General features: G+C 47.0%; 1 protein-coding gene across 1 annotated transcript in view; it reads right to left on the reverse strand.

Annotated features, from left to right (window-relative positions):
* Positions 1-201: 201 nt before the first annotated feature.
* The window catches only part of LOC146789337 (metalloreductase STEAP4-like), a 370,171-nt gene continuing 354,235 nt past the window's right edge, over positions 202-16,137 (reverse strand). Inside the window, exon 5 of the mRNA XM_085631177.1 lies at positions 202-1,063. Within this exon, the coding sequence (XP_085487303.1) occupies positions 782-1,063 (282 nt within the window). The 3' untranslated portion in view covers positions 202-781. The remainder of the gene's footprint in view (positions 1,064-16,137) is intronic.

The following is a 16,137-nucleotide window of genomic DNA, read 5'->3' on the forward strand; positions in this document are numbered from 1 at the left end:
AATCCTGATCTGGCAAAAACTCGCATTCCATTAAATCGGCCCCAAAATGTTTAGTGGGCTGAATATATTGAATAAAGTATAGCAACGTGATTATAATTGTCTCCTAACCATATGTGTGTTTGACTGTGACAAGCAAATAGTCAAATAGGGACTGATTTTAAATGATGCTATTTAGGATGCCTTTAAAAAATAAGGAACACATTGGATCATAAGTTTATTACTAAAATTTGTAAAGTGCAAACAAAAGACAGGAGCTGGGCTCCTAGGCACAATAAACAACAAGACATGCATACATCATATAATTAACAAGACTGCAAAAACATAGGGGATATAGAGTAAAATTCAATAAAGAACAGAAATGTTTCACAGTAAACGAAGTACTTGATCTAAAGTAAGGTGGCGGCAGGACACCTACCAGTAACTGGTGGGTGCCTCTGTACCCTTGTATAGGGTTAGTTACCAAACTCTAAATCAAAGTCTGAGACTTTGGACACTGTTGTAAAATGTTGACCCTGCTACTGAGATCTCAAGACTTCAGACCTCAATGATGCTTCCCTACGAGAGCAAAGTAACTATACAATACATTTTATTACAAAATTAATACATAAACCAGGTGATTACAAGCCTGCACAAGAATACATTTTACAAATTAACTTTGGAATATTAGCTACATATATTATATATCAAAACAGTAAATTCCTTGTTTAATGAATTTCTTTTTACAGCCTCATTAAAAAAAAAAAAACAGACCCGCAAACAGACTAGAGAACAGACACTTGGGTCAAACCATCGCTTTCATTTCTGTTTCGCCTTTTTCATGTTGTGCCATTTTTGGAGACTTGGGACTTCTTTCCCACCCTTGTCGGATTCGTGTGATGGTTCTGTCCAGGCAGGGGGTGATCAGGATCAGTTTGAAGGCCAGCACAATGCATGGAATGACCAGAGAGATCATATAGGGCGGTGGGAGGTACCACTTGTACTGAGAAGCCTTGAGGAACTTGTTCCAGCCGAAGATCAGGGCGTGGCCCGTACACAGCACCAAGGTGAGGTACCCCAGTTTTGACTATAAAAGCAAACACAATAAAACAAGTTATGGCACAACTGACGTCACAGGCGAAAGAATAACAAACCTGGTCCATGTGCCGAACTAGAAAGAACATGAAAAGTGTTAAAAAATAAGACGGATTGGCTACTGCAATGCTCAGTCATTACATAAATGGGGTAACCCATGGTTAAAGGACCTGGGTGTAATCTCGATACCAAGAACAATGGTCCTTGACCAATTATTGATACATCTGAGCCATATGCTTCGCTTAGTTGAATAATTTTCTGATCCTGAGCTCAAAAACAAAAATCTTTTAAGGAACGGAGCTCACAATATTCAGTATGTAATTCAATCTAACAAAGAACAACATCCAAAACATTGTGAAATACTATACATACGTTTATTATTTTGCCAATTTGAATTATTGATTAAGACAGTACGAGGTTGCTCCAAAGGGAACGTGCATCAAAGGAAGTGATTAAAGGGTGAGTGAGTGAAACAAGGAATGGAAGTTACATAGTAATAAGAACATTCAATCGAGTTAGACAATGGGGATCGGTTGTAATTCACCGTCCAAAATCCAAAAGACCTGGTCACATTTAACAATTTCAGAGTTATATTATTATACTTCAAAAAACGACCCAATAAGTGGTCTAGCACGAAGAACTGATTATGTGTCCCAGGTAGTAGAGAGTGTGCGTCGATGTTTCGACCCGTCTTGATGGCCTTAGGGATTTTTAAGCCTTGGCCGTGCGGGTCTTCATCAGGACCAAAGAGGGGCAACCTGACTGGAAGGTGGTCTTAATCAAACACCTGATCGGATTCAAGGGACTTAAATCAAGGGAGTATCCCGACTTCCAATGGATGGAGGACTGGGTGTCACAGGTTATTCATCCAAGCGCTTCAATCGCTAGTTTGTGATCCGTCTGTGTTGGATCGGCCGCTAACTGGGTGAGTTCACCGCAACATATAATTCAGTTGGGGCAAAGAGGCACAATATATGTGCTTGGTCACGGGGCATCCATCTCCGTTGAGGCTCCAGCTCTGTGTGAGCTCAACCGCGATTATATTGTTTCACTCACTCACCCTTTAATCACTTCCTTTGATGCACGTTCTCTTTGGAGCAACCTCGTACTGTCTTAATCAATAATTCAAATTGGCAAAATAATAAACGTATGTATAGTATTTCACAATGTTTTGGATGTTGCAATGCTCAGTCGGCATGGGAAAGAAGATGAAATAAATATCGAAGGACCCATGGGTCAAATACGTGAAGGAGAACTGCGGTGTAAAATGGAGGAGAACTTACTTACACCTTCAGCAATCGTATATCGTTATGTCTAACTTTTTGGGCACTTTATGCCAAAGTGCACATAAAAGTAGAGGTGAGACATTTTTTAAAGAGACTTGGAGGGAGATGGAATCAGTAACTAGTTGAAGAAGGTTTGGAGAAATTGGGCCATGCTGCAGGATTAAACACTGAGGTAGCTTTAACTGTGTCTATCTAATGCTGCTATTGAATGATGTATAATTCGCTGTTATCTCCGTAGTAAGGGCTCAGTCTTCGCTCGGTCATCACTCAGCTGCTATCAGTATCACCCCGGAGCTCTGAGATGCTTTCTCTTTTTTTCTCTACTTCAATCAATAAGTCCCATTTCTCCGCCGCCCCTCGGCAACAAAAATGTGGTCGTTCATATAGTGACAGATCTTCACTTTTAACAAGGTTGGAAGCAGTGTGAGCGCGGCTGCAGACGGACCTTCAGTATTACCCGGAATAGAGGCCTGTCATCGGGGTGACAGAGGCTGATGTGGACCTGAACGAGCCACCGACGCAACTGCTGTTCCCGAAAACTGTGTAGAAAACTGCACTTTTCATAATTTTACAGCATACAGTGAGGAAGGCAGTACTAGGGCCCATTATCCGACTCCCTGAACCTTTCTCACTTTTGCATATATGTATACAGTTCATATTTGCTGAATCCTACAGCTGACAGTTGTTCTGAGAGAGGATTTAGAAAGGGAAAAAGGCTACTTTAAAGAATGTCCCCATGTGCGGAGAGCGACAGTATTAACCTCACTAAAAGATGCATACCACCCCTGCAGAATTCATGTAACAATTACTCAGCATAGGTTCCAGAGTTTGAAAACAGCTACAAAGAAAGCGGGATATTGAGGTTCACCTGAAATTAGCAGTCCAGTGTATTAGCAGTGAACAAATCATGGACTGACTGAAAAGTGGGTTTGTTATATCACAATAAAGTAAGTTACTCTATTACCCAAAAAAACACAAATAACTATTCAGCACTGCTGCTCCTCGGCCTATTCTCTCCACAACACAAAATGTAAAATGCAACAAGCAGCATAATTGATGCTAGAACAGCCCTTGAATTATGCTTTCAACTGGCATATGAAATTACAAAATTAATTTCCTGCAAAGAAATCCTCTCATGGTTTCCACGCTGGGTTTCATAAAAGCACACCTGCATCGCTCTCAGCCAGGCGGCTCTTCAACTCCGGTTTTCCTCTGTCATCCAAAACAATGACTCCTGTTTTCAGAAGCTGCTTTCTGTAATACCACTTGTTCGAATAATGGCACTTTATTGAATATTGTGAATTTGGAGCACTCCAAGAAAGAATAAAGAATGCATGAGTAGGTGGGCTTTGACATCTAATTTAGACAGTCACGTTCCCACACCTGGCTAAAACCTTGGGGCCTGAACTGTTCCCTCCCCGCCGATACTATGGTCCACCAGCCTGATTTAAATTCAGGTGGGACATTGTTTTTGATGACGGCGGAGACTACTCTGACCCTGCCATGCTCAAACTCCTCCGAGGGCTTGATGGACTTTGGGCCATGGGTGGTTTGGCTGTTTCTCCACCTGCCTAATTTACATGGGCAGACATTTAGCTGTTTTTCAATGCCTGTCCTGGGTAGGAAATGCCATCAGAGAAAGATAAACAGCCACGTTTGATACATCAGGCCCTAAGCCCATAGAATGCTGATTGTTCAATACTAAATATTTGACTTGTGAATGAAAAGGAATAAAATGTTACTTGTGCTCGGTAAACTCTTTCTGTATGCATCATATTTTTGTAAACCTTAGTAGTGGTAAAATCGGAGGCCGTACCTTGCCTGTGTGACCGGGGGAGCAGGAAACCACAACCCCTAGGCTGACTCGCAGCACGCACAACACCATTGTTCGATCTTCGTGCCAGGAGGCGCTTAAACACAAGCCAGGACTCCCAAAGCGCGGTACCTCATACCTTTGCCTGTGTGACCGGGGGAGCAGGAAACCACAATCCCCAGGCTGACTCGCGGTGCACACCACGCCATCGTTTGATCTTCATGCCAGGAGTTGCTAAAACACAAGCCAGGTCTCCCGCAGCACGGGGGGGGGGCAAGAGGGCGTGCCCGGGCCAGTTTGCGCCTGTCAGAGCCCAAAGGAGACTGGGCTGGGTCACTCCTCTGAGCCCTGACATCGGATATTTTTGGGCTTGTGGTTCCACCGGGCAGATGAAATAAGGTCAGTGTCTTCTACATCTTGTTGCACGCTCTATCGCCCCAGTATTTTCCTGCAACCCCATCCTCTCTGTGGCCACCACCTCTGTTGCCCCGTATACTTTAAAAAAAATCTCTTAAACATGAGTACCTCTCCCTAATACGAACCACTGAGAAGTTCTATTGTGGATATAGCCTCTATAAAGGACCGAGTTATCTCCACCGCTTCTAGCAAACATGGGTAAACGTACATGCGTGGGGAAAAATCAATCAGCACCTTTGCAAGCCTGTATCCTCTCTACAACCAACCTCAATAGACAGAATGTTACAGAGGGCAATTTGTGTAGTTGCCACGGAAATCGAACTGACCAAAAGGCGCCACTCTCTAACCCTGGATTTAGCCCTACCTTGCACCATCCATGACTATGTTGGCTCTCCTTCTGTTTTAGCCCTGGACTCACCAACAGACCACTCAAGGACACGTGCAAAGGGTTGTGTAACACAAACTGTTGAGTTGCACCCAAAGGGTGCTCGTTCAAAAAAATGGAGATACAAACTCGCCAAAACCATGGGGCTTAAACGGAATAAAACAAACGGAGGACAATGTAACAACCAGTGACTTTGGGGCAACCGTATCAGGGGCATTATTATAAGCTTGCTTGGAGCAACCACCTTGGGTGACTAATTTGGTGGCGGGCCTACAAGTCCAAATAAGGTCCACTGTAAAGGATGAACTTAGCAATCTATTGGAGCAGGTTGTTAAGCTATCATCAATGGTTTACCTATGGGTGGGCAAGTTAGAGGCAATTCCTAAGGGGGTTGAGCCAACAAAACTCCCAATTCCACAACCAGCCCCTTTTCCTATCAGGCCGGTGTCCCTAGCAACCGACCCTATGACCATCTCCACCAGACCTACCCATATTAACCAGAAGGGTGTTGGTAAACGCTTGAATAACCCACCGCCACAAGGAACAGACGACAGCACCCACTGCCAGGGATCCTCCCAAAGGCCCGAGATTGGAAACAATCCTAGGCTACCTGTAGTAAGACCACAAGCACTTGCTACCCCTCAACAAGGTCCAACTTATCTTATAGGGGCAGTGCAAGGGTAGCTCCCGGTGAAGAAATCCCTGAAACTGGGACAGCCCCACCATGAACTAATCTCCCCCCGGCCTCAACACAGTATGTAATCATAATAACAGGAGTCCCAGAGTTGAACAGGGGGGGGTAGGGGATCTAATTTTGAGTTAAAAAATAAATGCATCTTTTGGTTAGCTAAGCACAGGCAAGTTTCTTATAAAGATGCCAACGAAATTCTCCTGGCGTGAAGGGTAGGCTGGGTGGGATGGAGACCAAAAGATGTCCCCGGGGACTGTGTAGTGATACATTTTAGAAACACAATGGTTGTGGAGACTCTCCTAGATTACAGCCACCAGAGGGAGAAGGGGGGCATAGGATCCTTCCCCTTGGGATACTTCTTTCCACCAGGTATTATGCCACACAATACGAGAAGAGTTGGCCACGAGAGGGGTGTGTGGAATCTGAATAAACAATACACTAGTATGGATCAGGACATTCCAAGACCATTATTCTACAACCTTCCTGTTTGAAACATATATAGTCCACTAGAGTCAGACTGACTAACGCACACCACTCCCCCCCAGGAGAGTCCCGGCCATCAAACGGAGACCCCCGGGCCCATTACATCAGGAGGAGCTCATACAGCGGAGAGGGATCAGGAAGCAGAAAGGAGTACAGGTGATGGCCCATTTGGGAGGAGAGAGAGGTATAGAAAGTAGAAAACAGAAGAAGGCCCCCATTAGTTCCCCACTGCACCAGCCATCTAGTCAGGATTCACAGGCAACTAAAACCAACAAGCCGCTAGTTGCAAAACTCCCACCCGCCTCAGCTGCTGACCTCGAACTAGGTAGCGACACAGGCCTGACGGGGCGGGAGGGGACCATTCAACTACCTCTGACCCATAGAGGGGCTTGCCACATCCAATCACATAGCCCAGACTGTGATGTGGGCCCCTCTGGCCTGCCGTTCCTATCCTGGAACATAGCTGGACTCAGCTCCAAACTGGATAACACGGATTGGAGGCTATTCATAGAACAACATGAGATCTGCATGTTCAGGGAAACCTGGGCTAGGGTGGACACACATAGACTAGGCTATGCGTCATTTAGCATTCTAGCCACCCAGGGGGCCAGGGGTAGGCCCTCTTGGGGACTGTGTATTTGGGTTGGTGTGCACCTGGGCTGTGAGGTAAAACAGATAGAAACCTCATCACAAGATATCCTCTGTATTTTCCTGACTCTCACCACAAAAACTAGAATTGCCCTGATTAATGTCTACTCATGGCCAGTCTGTTATGGCCAAGTTTCTTCCACCCTTGACCAATTGACCACTTTTATTTTAACAATACCTGACAATTTCTGGGTAATTATAGGTGGGGATTTTAATTGCCAGTTTGAGCCTTTGAATGACTTGGCCACAAGCATCTCTAGTGAGGAGGACTCACTTTGGGCCATTCCAGAGCCCAATATATCACCCGTTCACGGTTGGACTCCGTTGGTGCTACAGATGCATACCCTGACATTGAGTTTCTCACTTAGAGCTTGCAATAGTCACACAGTATCTGACAGCCTAGGCAAGTGCACCTACAACAGACCAGGGCAGGCCTCGACCATAGACTATATCCTGGTAGACACTGAATCGTGGCATAGGGTACTAGATTTTAAGATTATCCCTCGCCACGATAGTGACCATAATGCTCTTGTTCTAGAGGTAATTCCACCATATGCCAGTAATGCACCTGAAACATCATCACCACCTGGCTCTAGATTAACACTGACCAACGGCAGGAGCAGAGTCTGTTAGGGGGAATTTTCCCAATCGCAGGAAAAGTTGGATTCTTTATACCAGCTCATCATTCCATTTCTTGCAGTTGTGAATCAACTCTCAGTGACCAACAGTAGCCCCACTTCCCAAAGTAGAATGTTCAACAACCATCAAGAACTACTCTCCACCCTGGCAACCTTCTTTTACACCAGTAAAAGGCCTAGGTTGACTAGAAAACCACGACATCCTTGGTATAACGAATGTTGTAGTGTAGCCTAGTCAGCTCTTCCAGTCGCTATTACAGCAAATGATAGGCCATTAATCAGGAAAGCAAGGGCAATCTATAAAAATGCCATAGCAAAGGCAAAAAGCAGCTGGGAGTGCGAGAAATGGAACTCCCTTAGAAATGCACTAAACAACCATGACATGAGAGCATTTTGGAACGTGATCAACTCGGGATCCCAAGAAGGTAAATCCGCCATACTACTCAATATTGGGGAGGAAGTCTGGAGAGCACATTTTAAATTTTATCTAATGGCATAGGATAAAGATGGGTTCGCGGCTAACACTCCCATCTTCCCTGACCCAACTCCTCCAGTCACCCCACTGGGCAAGATAATACCAGCCATGGCACCAGGGCTGGACAAGATCCCTGGGGACCTCTTCCGTTCTGAGCCTTCTGTCTGGGCCCCTTATTTGTTGTTCTTGTTTAAGGCCATCCTCCAGGGCATGGCGATTCCCACCACCTGGGCTGGGGCTGAAATCATTCGAATTTTCAGAATGGGCTCCCCGCTGATCCCCACCAATTACCGCCTCATTAGCCTCTTGGATGTAAGCCAGAAAATATTTGCCCATGCACTTTTAGGGCGAATGCAATCCTGGATAGAGGAGCATAATGTTCTCACCCCCCCCCCTCCCCCTTCAAGCTGGGTTTAGGGCTAAGATCTCCACAATATATCACATTTTCAGATTTCAACTCATATTCTGGAAAACTGTGATTATAGAGGGTGGCAGCCTCTATCTAATATTCGTGGACCTTAAATCCGCATTTGACTTGGTCCCGAGGGATAAACTTTGGGCTACATTATTGGATATGGGAGTCCCTGAGTACCTGTGCCACCAGTTGAAACGTTTACATCAAGGCAATTTTGCACAAATTAGGTATGGCAAAAATGGAGAACTCTCAGCTCTTTTCCTAGTAGAGAGAGGTGTTCACCAAAGCTGTGTCTTGGCTCCGACCCTCTTCTCTTTTTTGATTAATGGCCTAATTGAGTCACTGACTGTTGGAAAGGATATTGAAGCCCCCAGGCTAGCGAACCGCAAAATACCACCTATGATGTTCACAGATGACACCCTCCTGCTCTCGAAATCCCCTATGTGAATTCAGAGGGTATTTGATATCTTTAGTGTCTTCTGTGCAAACAGGGATTTGGAGATCAACCTTCAAAAAACAAAGAATATGGCATTTAATGCGAACAATAGCACACGCCCAAATCCCTGTCTAGAAGGAAGGCCACTAGAGAGGGTATCTATCTTTGAGTACGTGGGATTACGCATACTGAGAAAATGGACTGCGGGGCACAAATAAAGAAAGCAAGTCTGAAGCTGGCCAAAACAGTGGGGGTATCTCAAAGGCTTATAAGAGCTGCACTCACAAATTGGTAGGCCCTGCGGTAGAACTCTATAAGGTACAGGCTAGGGGTGCTGCGCTGTATGGAGCTGAAATTTGGGGCCATTTTTATTCAGGCTCTCTATCGCTCACGGAGAACACCTTCGCTAGGCAACTCCTGGGCCTCCCCTCTAGCACCCCACTAACTCCTCTCAGAATGGACCTTGGGATCAGACCGATTGGAGACGAAGTAGCCCTTAGACCTCTTTTTTTCTGGCGTCGCCTGTGGAGCACTCCCAAACTGGTCCCATATAGGGATGAGCTGAGAGAAGTTTTGGGCCTCCAAGGTGCGGGAAAACTCCCATGGCTGAAACACATTAGGAGCACCTGTGAGGCAATGTGGAGGGGCAATTTTCGGAATACTGCAGAAGAAACCTGCCCGCAACCCCTAGAAAGGCAGTTTAGAGTCCTATAGAGAATACAAACTGGCCCTGCTTTGGTGTGGATCCACGCCTGGTCGTTTAACTTTGAGGTTTCTGGAAGTAAAAGCCCAGTATAGGCAAGAATAGGTGCTGGACGAAATTCAGCTGCTCCTAGCGAAGAACATGGGGTTCTCCTGCTTCGTTCATTTACTAATAAGTGGGCGGACGCTCCCAGTCCAGTTTGCCCAGTGTATGAGAACGCAGACGAAACTGAAACTCGTGTTATTTTTCTGCCAAAGTTATAGGAGGGCAAGGTCCCGTTGGCTGTTACAGTTATGCAGGAACCTGGGGTCCAGACATTGTCGTGAGGTGTTCAGGCTATTTAAGTATGATACCGATATGCCCATTGTGTTTTCCATTTCACGCTTTTTATTCTCCGTGTGGTGTACTTGCACAGCTATCTTAAAGAAGAGATTATAGGCTTGCCCAGTCTAGTACTACTTATCATGCTAACCGGGTCCCATACTTTCTCTTTCTTTTAATGAATGAAATCAAATGACATTCTTTACATTCAGTACTATTTTAATCACCAAGTGCTTCACAAATTGCTGCTTGTTTTAAATTGTCTCTTTTTAAACCAGATGTTGTAAAAAAAAAAGCTTGGCTTGTTTTTCCTGTAAAAGCATCAGCCCAGCTTCATTTGAGTCCTGTCTGGTTTGCATGGCCCCAATCCCAAACAACAACCTTACTGAAGTTTTGCACGTTCACTTTCTCTCTCTCAGGAACTGCAAGCCAAGTCGATGGCTCTATACGATCATACGGATCCTTTTTTAAGTTTCAATGTTTACACTTTTTTTCCGAACATTATTAATGCTTTTTAATGAGACAGCCTTTTTAAATATTATAAATTGACACCTTGTTGCCTAAAGGCTTTGCTTTCATATCTTTTATAGAGACCATATCTGAGTGAAGACGTCCTTTTTTTTAAACTTGCCCTATTATCTATGCATATGCACTTTACTGATTACTATTTTGCGGATAATGTAAAGGCCATATGTTGTGTGTATATGGTTCAACCTTCTTTAGGCTGGAGAGTAGAGGAGTTTGCCTCGCCAACCTAAAAACTCAGATCGGAAATTCATATACTTATCAAAGTATTATTGGGTCTTACATAGCCCTATGGATATCATCAGCAAGTTCTATGTAATGTAATGCATCTATTGTATTTGTGCTTTTATGGCCTTACAGGCCGAAATAAAGATTTATGATTCCTCATTTCAACTTTGGGGCATTAACTTGTGAACGGTGTACCAGCAGCTCACCCCTAGCCACAGCGGACCTGCTTCCCCTGCCTCTGCCCAGCCGAGCCCTCCCGCTGCCGCATGTAAGATCCTTCGCGGCCGCCGAGCGGAGGACTCGGATTCCCAGCGGGCTGTGCGGCGGCGCTCTCTGACTGCGTCATTCCATGCGCCTGGAGGCGCTTGAAAGGTCGGGACCTCCCGACAGAGCGTGGATTCCTCATTTCAACTTTGGGGCATTAACTTGTGAACGGTGTACCAGCAGTTCACCCCTAGCCACAGCGGACCTGCTTCCCCTGCCTCTGCCCAGCCGAGCCCTCCCGCTGCCGCATGTAAGATCCTTCGCGGCCGCCGAGCGGAGGACTCGGATTCCCAGCGGGCTGTGCGGCGGCGCTCTCTGAGTGCGTCATTCCTGGTGCCTGGAGGCGCTTGAAAGGTCGGGACCTCCCGACAGAGCGTGGATTCCTCATTTCAACTTTGGGGCATTAACTTGTGAACGGTGTACCTGCAGCTCACTCCTAGCCACAGCGGACCTGCTTCCTCTGCCTCTGCCCAGCCGAGCCCTCCCGCTGCCGCATGTAAGATCCTTCGCGGCCGCCGAGTGGAGGACTCGGATTCTTAGCGGGCTGTGCGGCGGCGCTCTCTGAGTGCGTCATTCCTGGTGCCTAGAGGCGCTTGAAAGGTCGGGACCTCCCGACAGAGCGTGGATTCCTCATTTCAACTTTGGGGCATTAACTTGTGAATGTTGTACCAGCAGCTCACCCCTAGCCACAGCGGACCTGCTTCCCCTGCCTCTGCCCAGCCGAGCCCTCCCGCTGCCGCATGTAAGATCCTTCTCGGCCGCCGAGCGGAGGACTCAGATTCCCAGCGGGCTGTGCGGCGGCGCTCTCTTAGTGCGTCATTCCTGGCGCCTGGAGGCGCTTGAAAGATCGAGACCTCCCGACAGAGCGTGGATTCCTCATTTCAACTTTGGGACATTAACTTGTGAACGGTGTACCAGCAGCTCACCCCTAGCCACAGCGGACCTGCTTCCCCTGTCTCTGCCCAGCCGAGCCCTCCCGCTGCCGCATGTAAGATCCTTCGCGGCCGCCGAGCGGAGGACTCTGATTCCCAGCGGGCTGTGCAGCGGCGCTCTCTGAGTGCGTCATTCCTGGCGCCTGGAGGCGCTTGAAAGGTCGGGACCTCCCGACAGAGCATGGATTCCTCATTTCAACTTTGGGGCATTAACTTGTGAACGGTGTACCAGCAGCTCACCCCTAGCCACAACGGACCTGCTTCCCCTGCCTCTGCCCAGCCGAGCCCTCCCGCTGCCGCATGTAAGATCCTTCGCGGCCGCCGAGCGGAGGACTCGGATTCCCAGCGGGCTGTGCGGCGGCGCTCTCTGAGTGCGTCATTCCTGGCGCCTGGAGGCACTTGAAAGGTCGGGACCTTTCGCAGGAAGCCGGGCGAAGCCCAGGCAAAGTGCGGGCCCTCTGTGGCCCTCAGTGGCATGAGGAGGCTGTGCAGTGCTACCCCCTTTGGTTCCAATTCTCTGCAGTTGTGGCAGCACTAAGGGCCTCTTTGTTAACTTTGTGATTCCTTGCGAGCAGCTGCCAAGCTGAGGTCTGCTTGCATATAGGTACACTTTCCTCAATGTACCTTATGTTCCTCATGGTGTCATTGTGTGTGTTACATCTTGGATAGCCCTGACAAATTTAAAAAAAAAAAAAAAACTTACATTCCGCATTTAGGTTGACAACTGCTATTAAATTTCCACAAAATGGGAAGGCGCCCTGCCCTAAGAACCGCCCCCGCAGCAAATCAAACAGTGGCCATTCCCCAACTCCCTAGCTTAACGGCGATAGACCGTATGTTACAAAAAACAATTGGTGTGGTGGCTAATGCCATTGAAAATACGGAACGCCGCCTGTCACTACCCGTAGGGTTTCTTCCCCCCTTGCTTCCATCTAATTTATCTATGCTCATGATTCAATCTTGGAACCCTCCTTTGTCTCATTGCCAGCCACTCGAGAGGTTACAGTGCCCCAAGATTCATCGCCCTTGGTTGGCAATATGCCGATTGAGACTTCTTCTTCATCTTCACACGTTAGGTTGTCTCAAACTCCGACTGCTTATGTATCCCAGTCAGACAACCCTAAAACTAGTGAGAACCATGCAAGATCACTAAATTCAACCCTGTCTTCTGAGGGAATCCAAAGCGAAAGCAGTCCCTGTGTAACCACCAGAGGGCAATTGGCTAAGCTTAGGCCTGCACTCCCTTGTGGGGAAAAACCTCCCGATCTAAGATCCAAAAGGGGCATGGGAAATGTCTTGAAGAACAAACGGAAAAGGGTCGGCAGGAATGAATTAGCTCAAGAAAAGGGTAGCTGTAGCCATGTGCCCGATCCCCAGAGTGAACTCCTTGATAATGATGGCCCTATTCCTGGAGATCTCTTTTTGCAAAGATTAGAAGTTCTGTTAGAGAAACCCTCTGCCCAAACAATCATTGGAACTCCCAATATTGTTATTACACCTTTGCCTAGTGCAAGTCAAAATCTAGAAAGCCCGATAAGCACCCCTAAAGATACTCCTCTCATTGCCCATATTGAACAGATTATGAAGTACCTTGTTCTTTTGGTACTTGAGAGGTTAAAGATGCTTGCATAAAGGCTCGAAATGTTTGAACAAGGGACCCTTGACAACTTCTTTTTGCTAAAGGCACTAATTAAGTTACACTTGAAAAACAGCCTTGCTATTCAAGATCAGAATATGCAAGATCTATTGCAATCACCTACTGTTGTTCCTGCACCCCATAAAGGTCCCCCCGGGAAAACGGGTAGCAGCAATCTCCCAACACCAGGTATAAAAAACAAAACCAAAACCAAATCAAGTAAAGGCCTAGCGACAGAAGGGGACAAGGGGCCTAGAGCTAGTGAAACCACCCAAACCGAAGGTGATACAAATGTCCTGGGCAAAGGAGTAACCACCGAAGGCAAGGGAGTGAGCACTGCAATACCATCACAGACACAGGGAGACAAAAACAAAATTACCCCTAGCAAAGTAGCGAAAGCGATGGAAGATTTGACTAGCAGACCGGGCGAATCAGGTAGCGAACAGCCTAGGTCCCCTTACATTGACCTGCCCCCAGCTAGTTTACCTTACGTAGTAGTTTTGGTGGGAGTTCCCCGGCTACAGCCTGGTAAAACGGAATCATATTCTGAACTAAGGAACAAAACCACACACTATTTGAATAACAGTACGCCCCTACCAAGGCAGTTAGATGGAAAGGTTCTGCTTGTTAGAAGAGTTGGCTGGGTGGGCAGTAGAGCTAAGGACATTCCCGGCGACTGTATCCTAGTTAATTTCCGGGACACACGCGCCGCCAAGTACATTTGCAGCTATCGTAACGAGTCTCCCAATAGTGCAATTAGAATAGTGGGTCTGGGGTATTTCTATCCGCAACAAGCGTTTCCAACCCCACCGCAGATTTATGGAAATCAATCCTGGGGAGGGTTCTCAAACGACAACTGTTTTTTCTCCATCCCCAATCTTGTTAACAGGCGACAAAACTGTGGTCCTGACATAGGGTACTGACGTACCCATCACCATTTGTTACCAAATCCACATACCAAACACTTAATTGACCATCTGATCCCAGTGGTACATACAACTGATCAAGGAACCACACAGGGCTTGGGTCCTCCACCCTGGCCTACCCTAGCAATCGCGACACCTACAGCCCAGCCCAACTCTCCCAGTGAACGGTTGGGCTCTCTAACAAGCGATGCCCCCGCCACTATGGAAACATTCAAGATCCTTAGTTGGAATCTAGCAGGCATCCAAAGGAAACTGGGTTCACCAGAGTGGAATGCCTTGGTGGAGGCGCACAAGATCTGCATGTTCCAGGAGACCTGGAGCTTAAAACCCCTCCATCGAGTTGGGTATACCACTTATTTCCTGCCCGCGGTACCCTCTAGAACTGGGAAGGGCCGCCCCTCAGGGGGCCTTCTCATTTGGGTAAGCATCTCTCTTGGTTGCCATATTACCCATAAGCAGACCAATAGTCCTGATATTCTAAGGATTTCCTTGGGGGGTCCATACAGGGGGCAAATCCTTGAGCTATTCAACATCTACGTTAGGGGTACAAAAAATGGCTCACTGTCTCCGATAGTGACTACCCTTGAAAGCGAGCTTAGAGATTGCAACAACAGTGCCCAAGTCCTGGTCGCAGGAGACTTCAACTGCACCTATGAGCCCCTTGCAACAGACGATATCTTGGACTTGGGTGAAGATGATGCCAGAAGGGGCATCCCAGTCTTAACCATTCCACCAATTAAAAGATGGTCCCAAAGCGTAATCCAGCTGAATGCGCTGACCATGGAGTATGGGCTAAGAGCCGCCAATGGCCGAACAACTTCGGCCCCATGGGTGCTGATACATTCAATAGAGTCAACCATACTTCAAGGATTGACTATATTCTCCTTGATTTTGTGCTTTGGGGCTCAGTACAGGACATGGTAGTCTCACCCACTGTAGAAAGCGATCATAACTCGCTTTCCTTAACTCTTAAAAACCCGTGGCCATGCAAAACACTTGCAACGATCCCAAAGCCTGCCCACAAAATCTCTGTCTCTAACTGTGGGAGACGTTTAAAGTGGAGCAAAGTATCACTTGACGGAGCAAAGCTAAATACTATACATCAAACACTGCAAGCCTCGCAAACGAAGCTGGATACTATTGACCCAGCCCATTCAGCACCAGGGAGGGTAACGTCTGTCTTTGAGAAAACAGTGAGGTCTATAGGGGAACTATTCCTGAAGCAGGTGTGCGGGGGCAGGAATACGGCATCCCGGAAATTAAGGGGCAAACACGATTGGTATACACCGGCATGTAGACATGCAAAAACAGCTTTAATTGAGGCCATTAAAGGCAAGTCACAACCCTTGATACAGCGAGCTAGGAAAGAGCATAAGCAAATAATAGCGAGCGCCAAAAAGGAGTGGGAAGAGGAATACTGGCATACTCTAAAAGAGGCCAGCTCTGGTAAAGATTCCAGACGTTTTTGGGACACAATAAGAGCTAAAATAGACCAGATAGCGACCTCATTACATGTAATATCACTAGTCAAGTGTGGTTTACCCACTTTTCAAAATTGTATACTCGCCAGTCTGAGAATAACATCGTAGTTACATCTAATCCTTATGTCTGGGAGGGGGCCTTAGGTGAGCCCGATTTTTCAATTAAGGAAGTGGAGCATGCCATTAGTACCATTGTGCCCCAAAAGGCAGCCGGTCCAGATGGCATTCCTGGGGACCTGCTTCGTTCAGACATTCCGAAATGGGGGAAGTTCATCCATTGCCTGCTCACCGCCATCCATAGAGGTGCTCCCGTCCCTGAGTCTTGGAAAGGGGCCGAGGTCGTCCACATCTTTAAAAAAGGGG

The sequence above is a fragment of the Triturus cristatus genome, chromosome 10, assembly GCF_964204655.1.
Source record: "Triturus cristatus chromosome 10, aTriCri1.1, whole genome shotgun sequence".
NCBI lineage: Eukaryota > Metazoa > Chordata > Amphibia > Caudata > Salamandridae > Triturus > Triturus cristatus.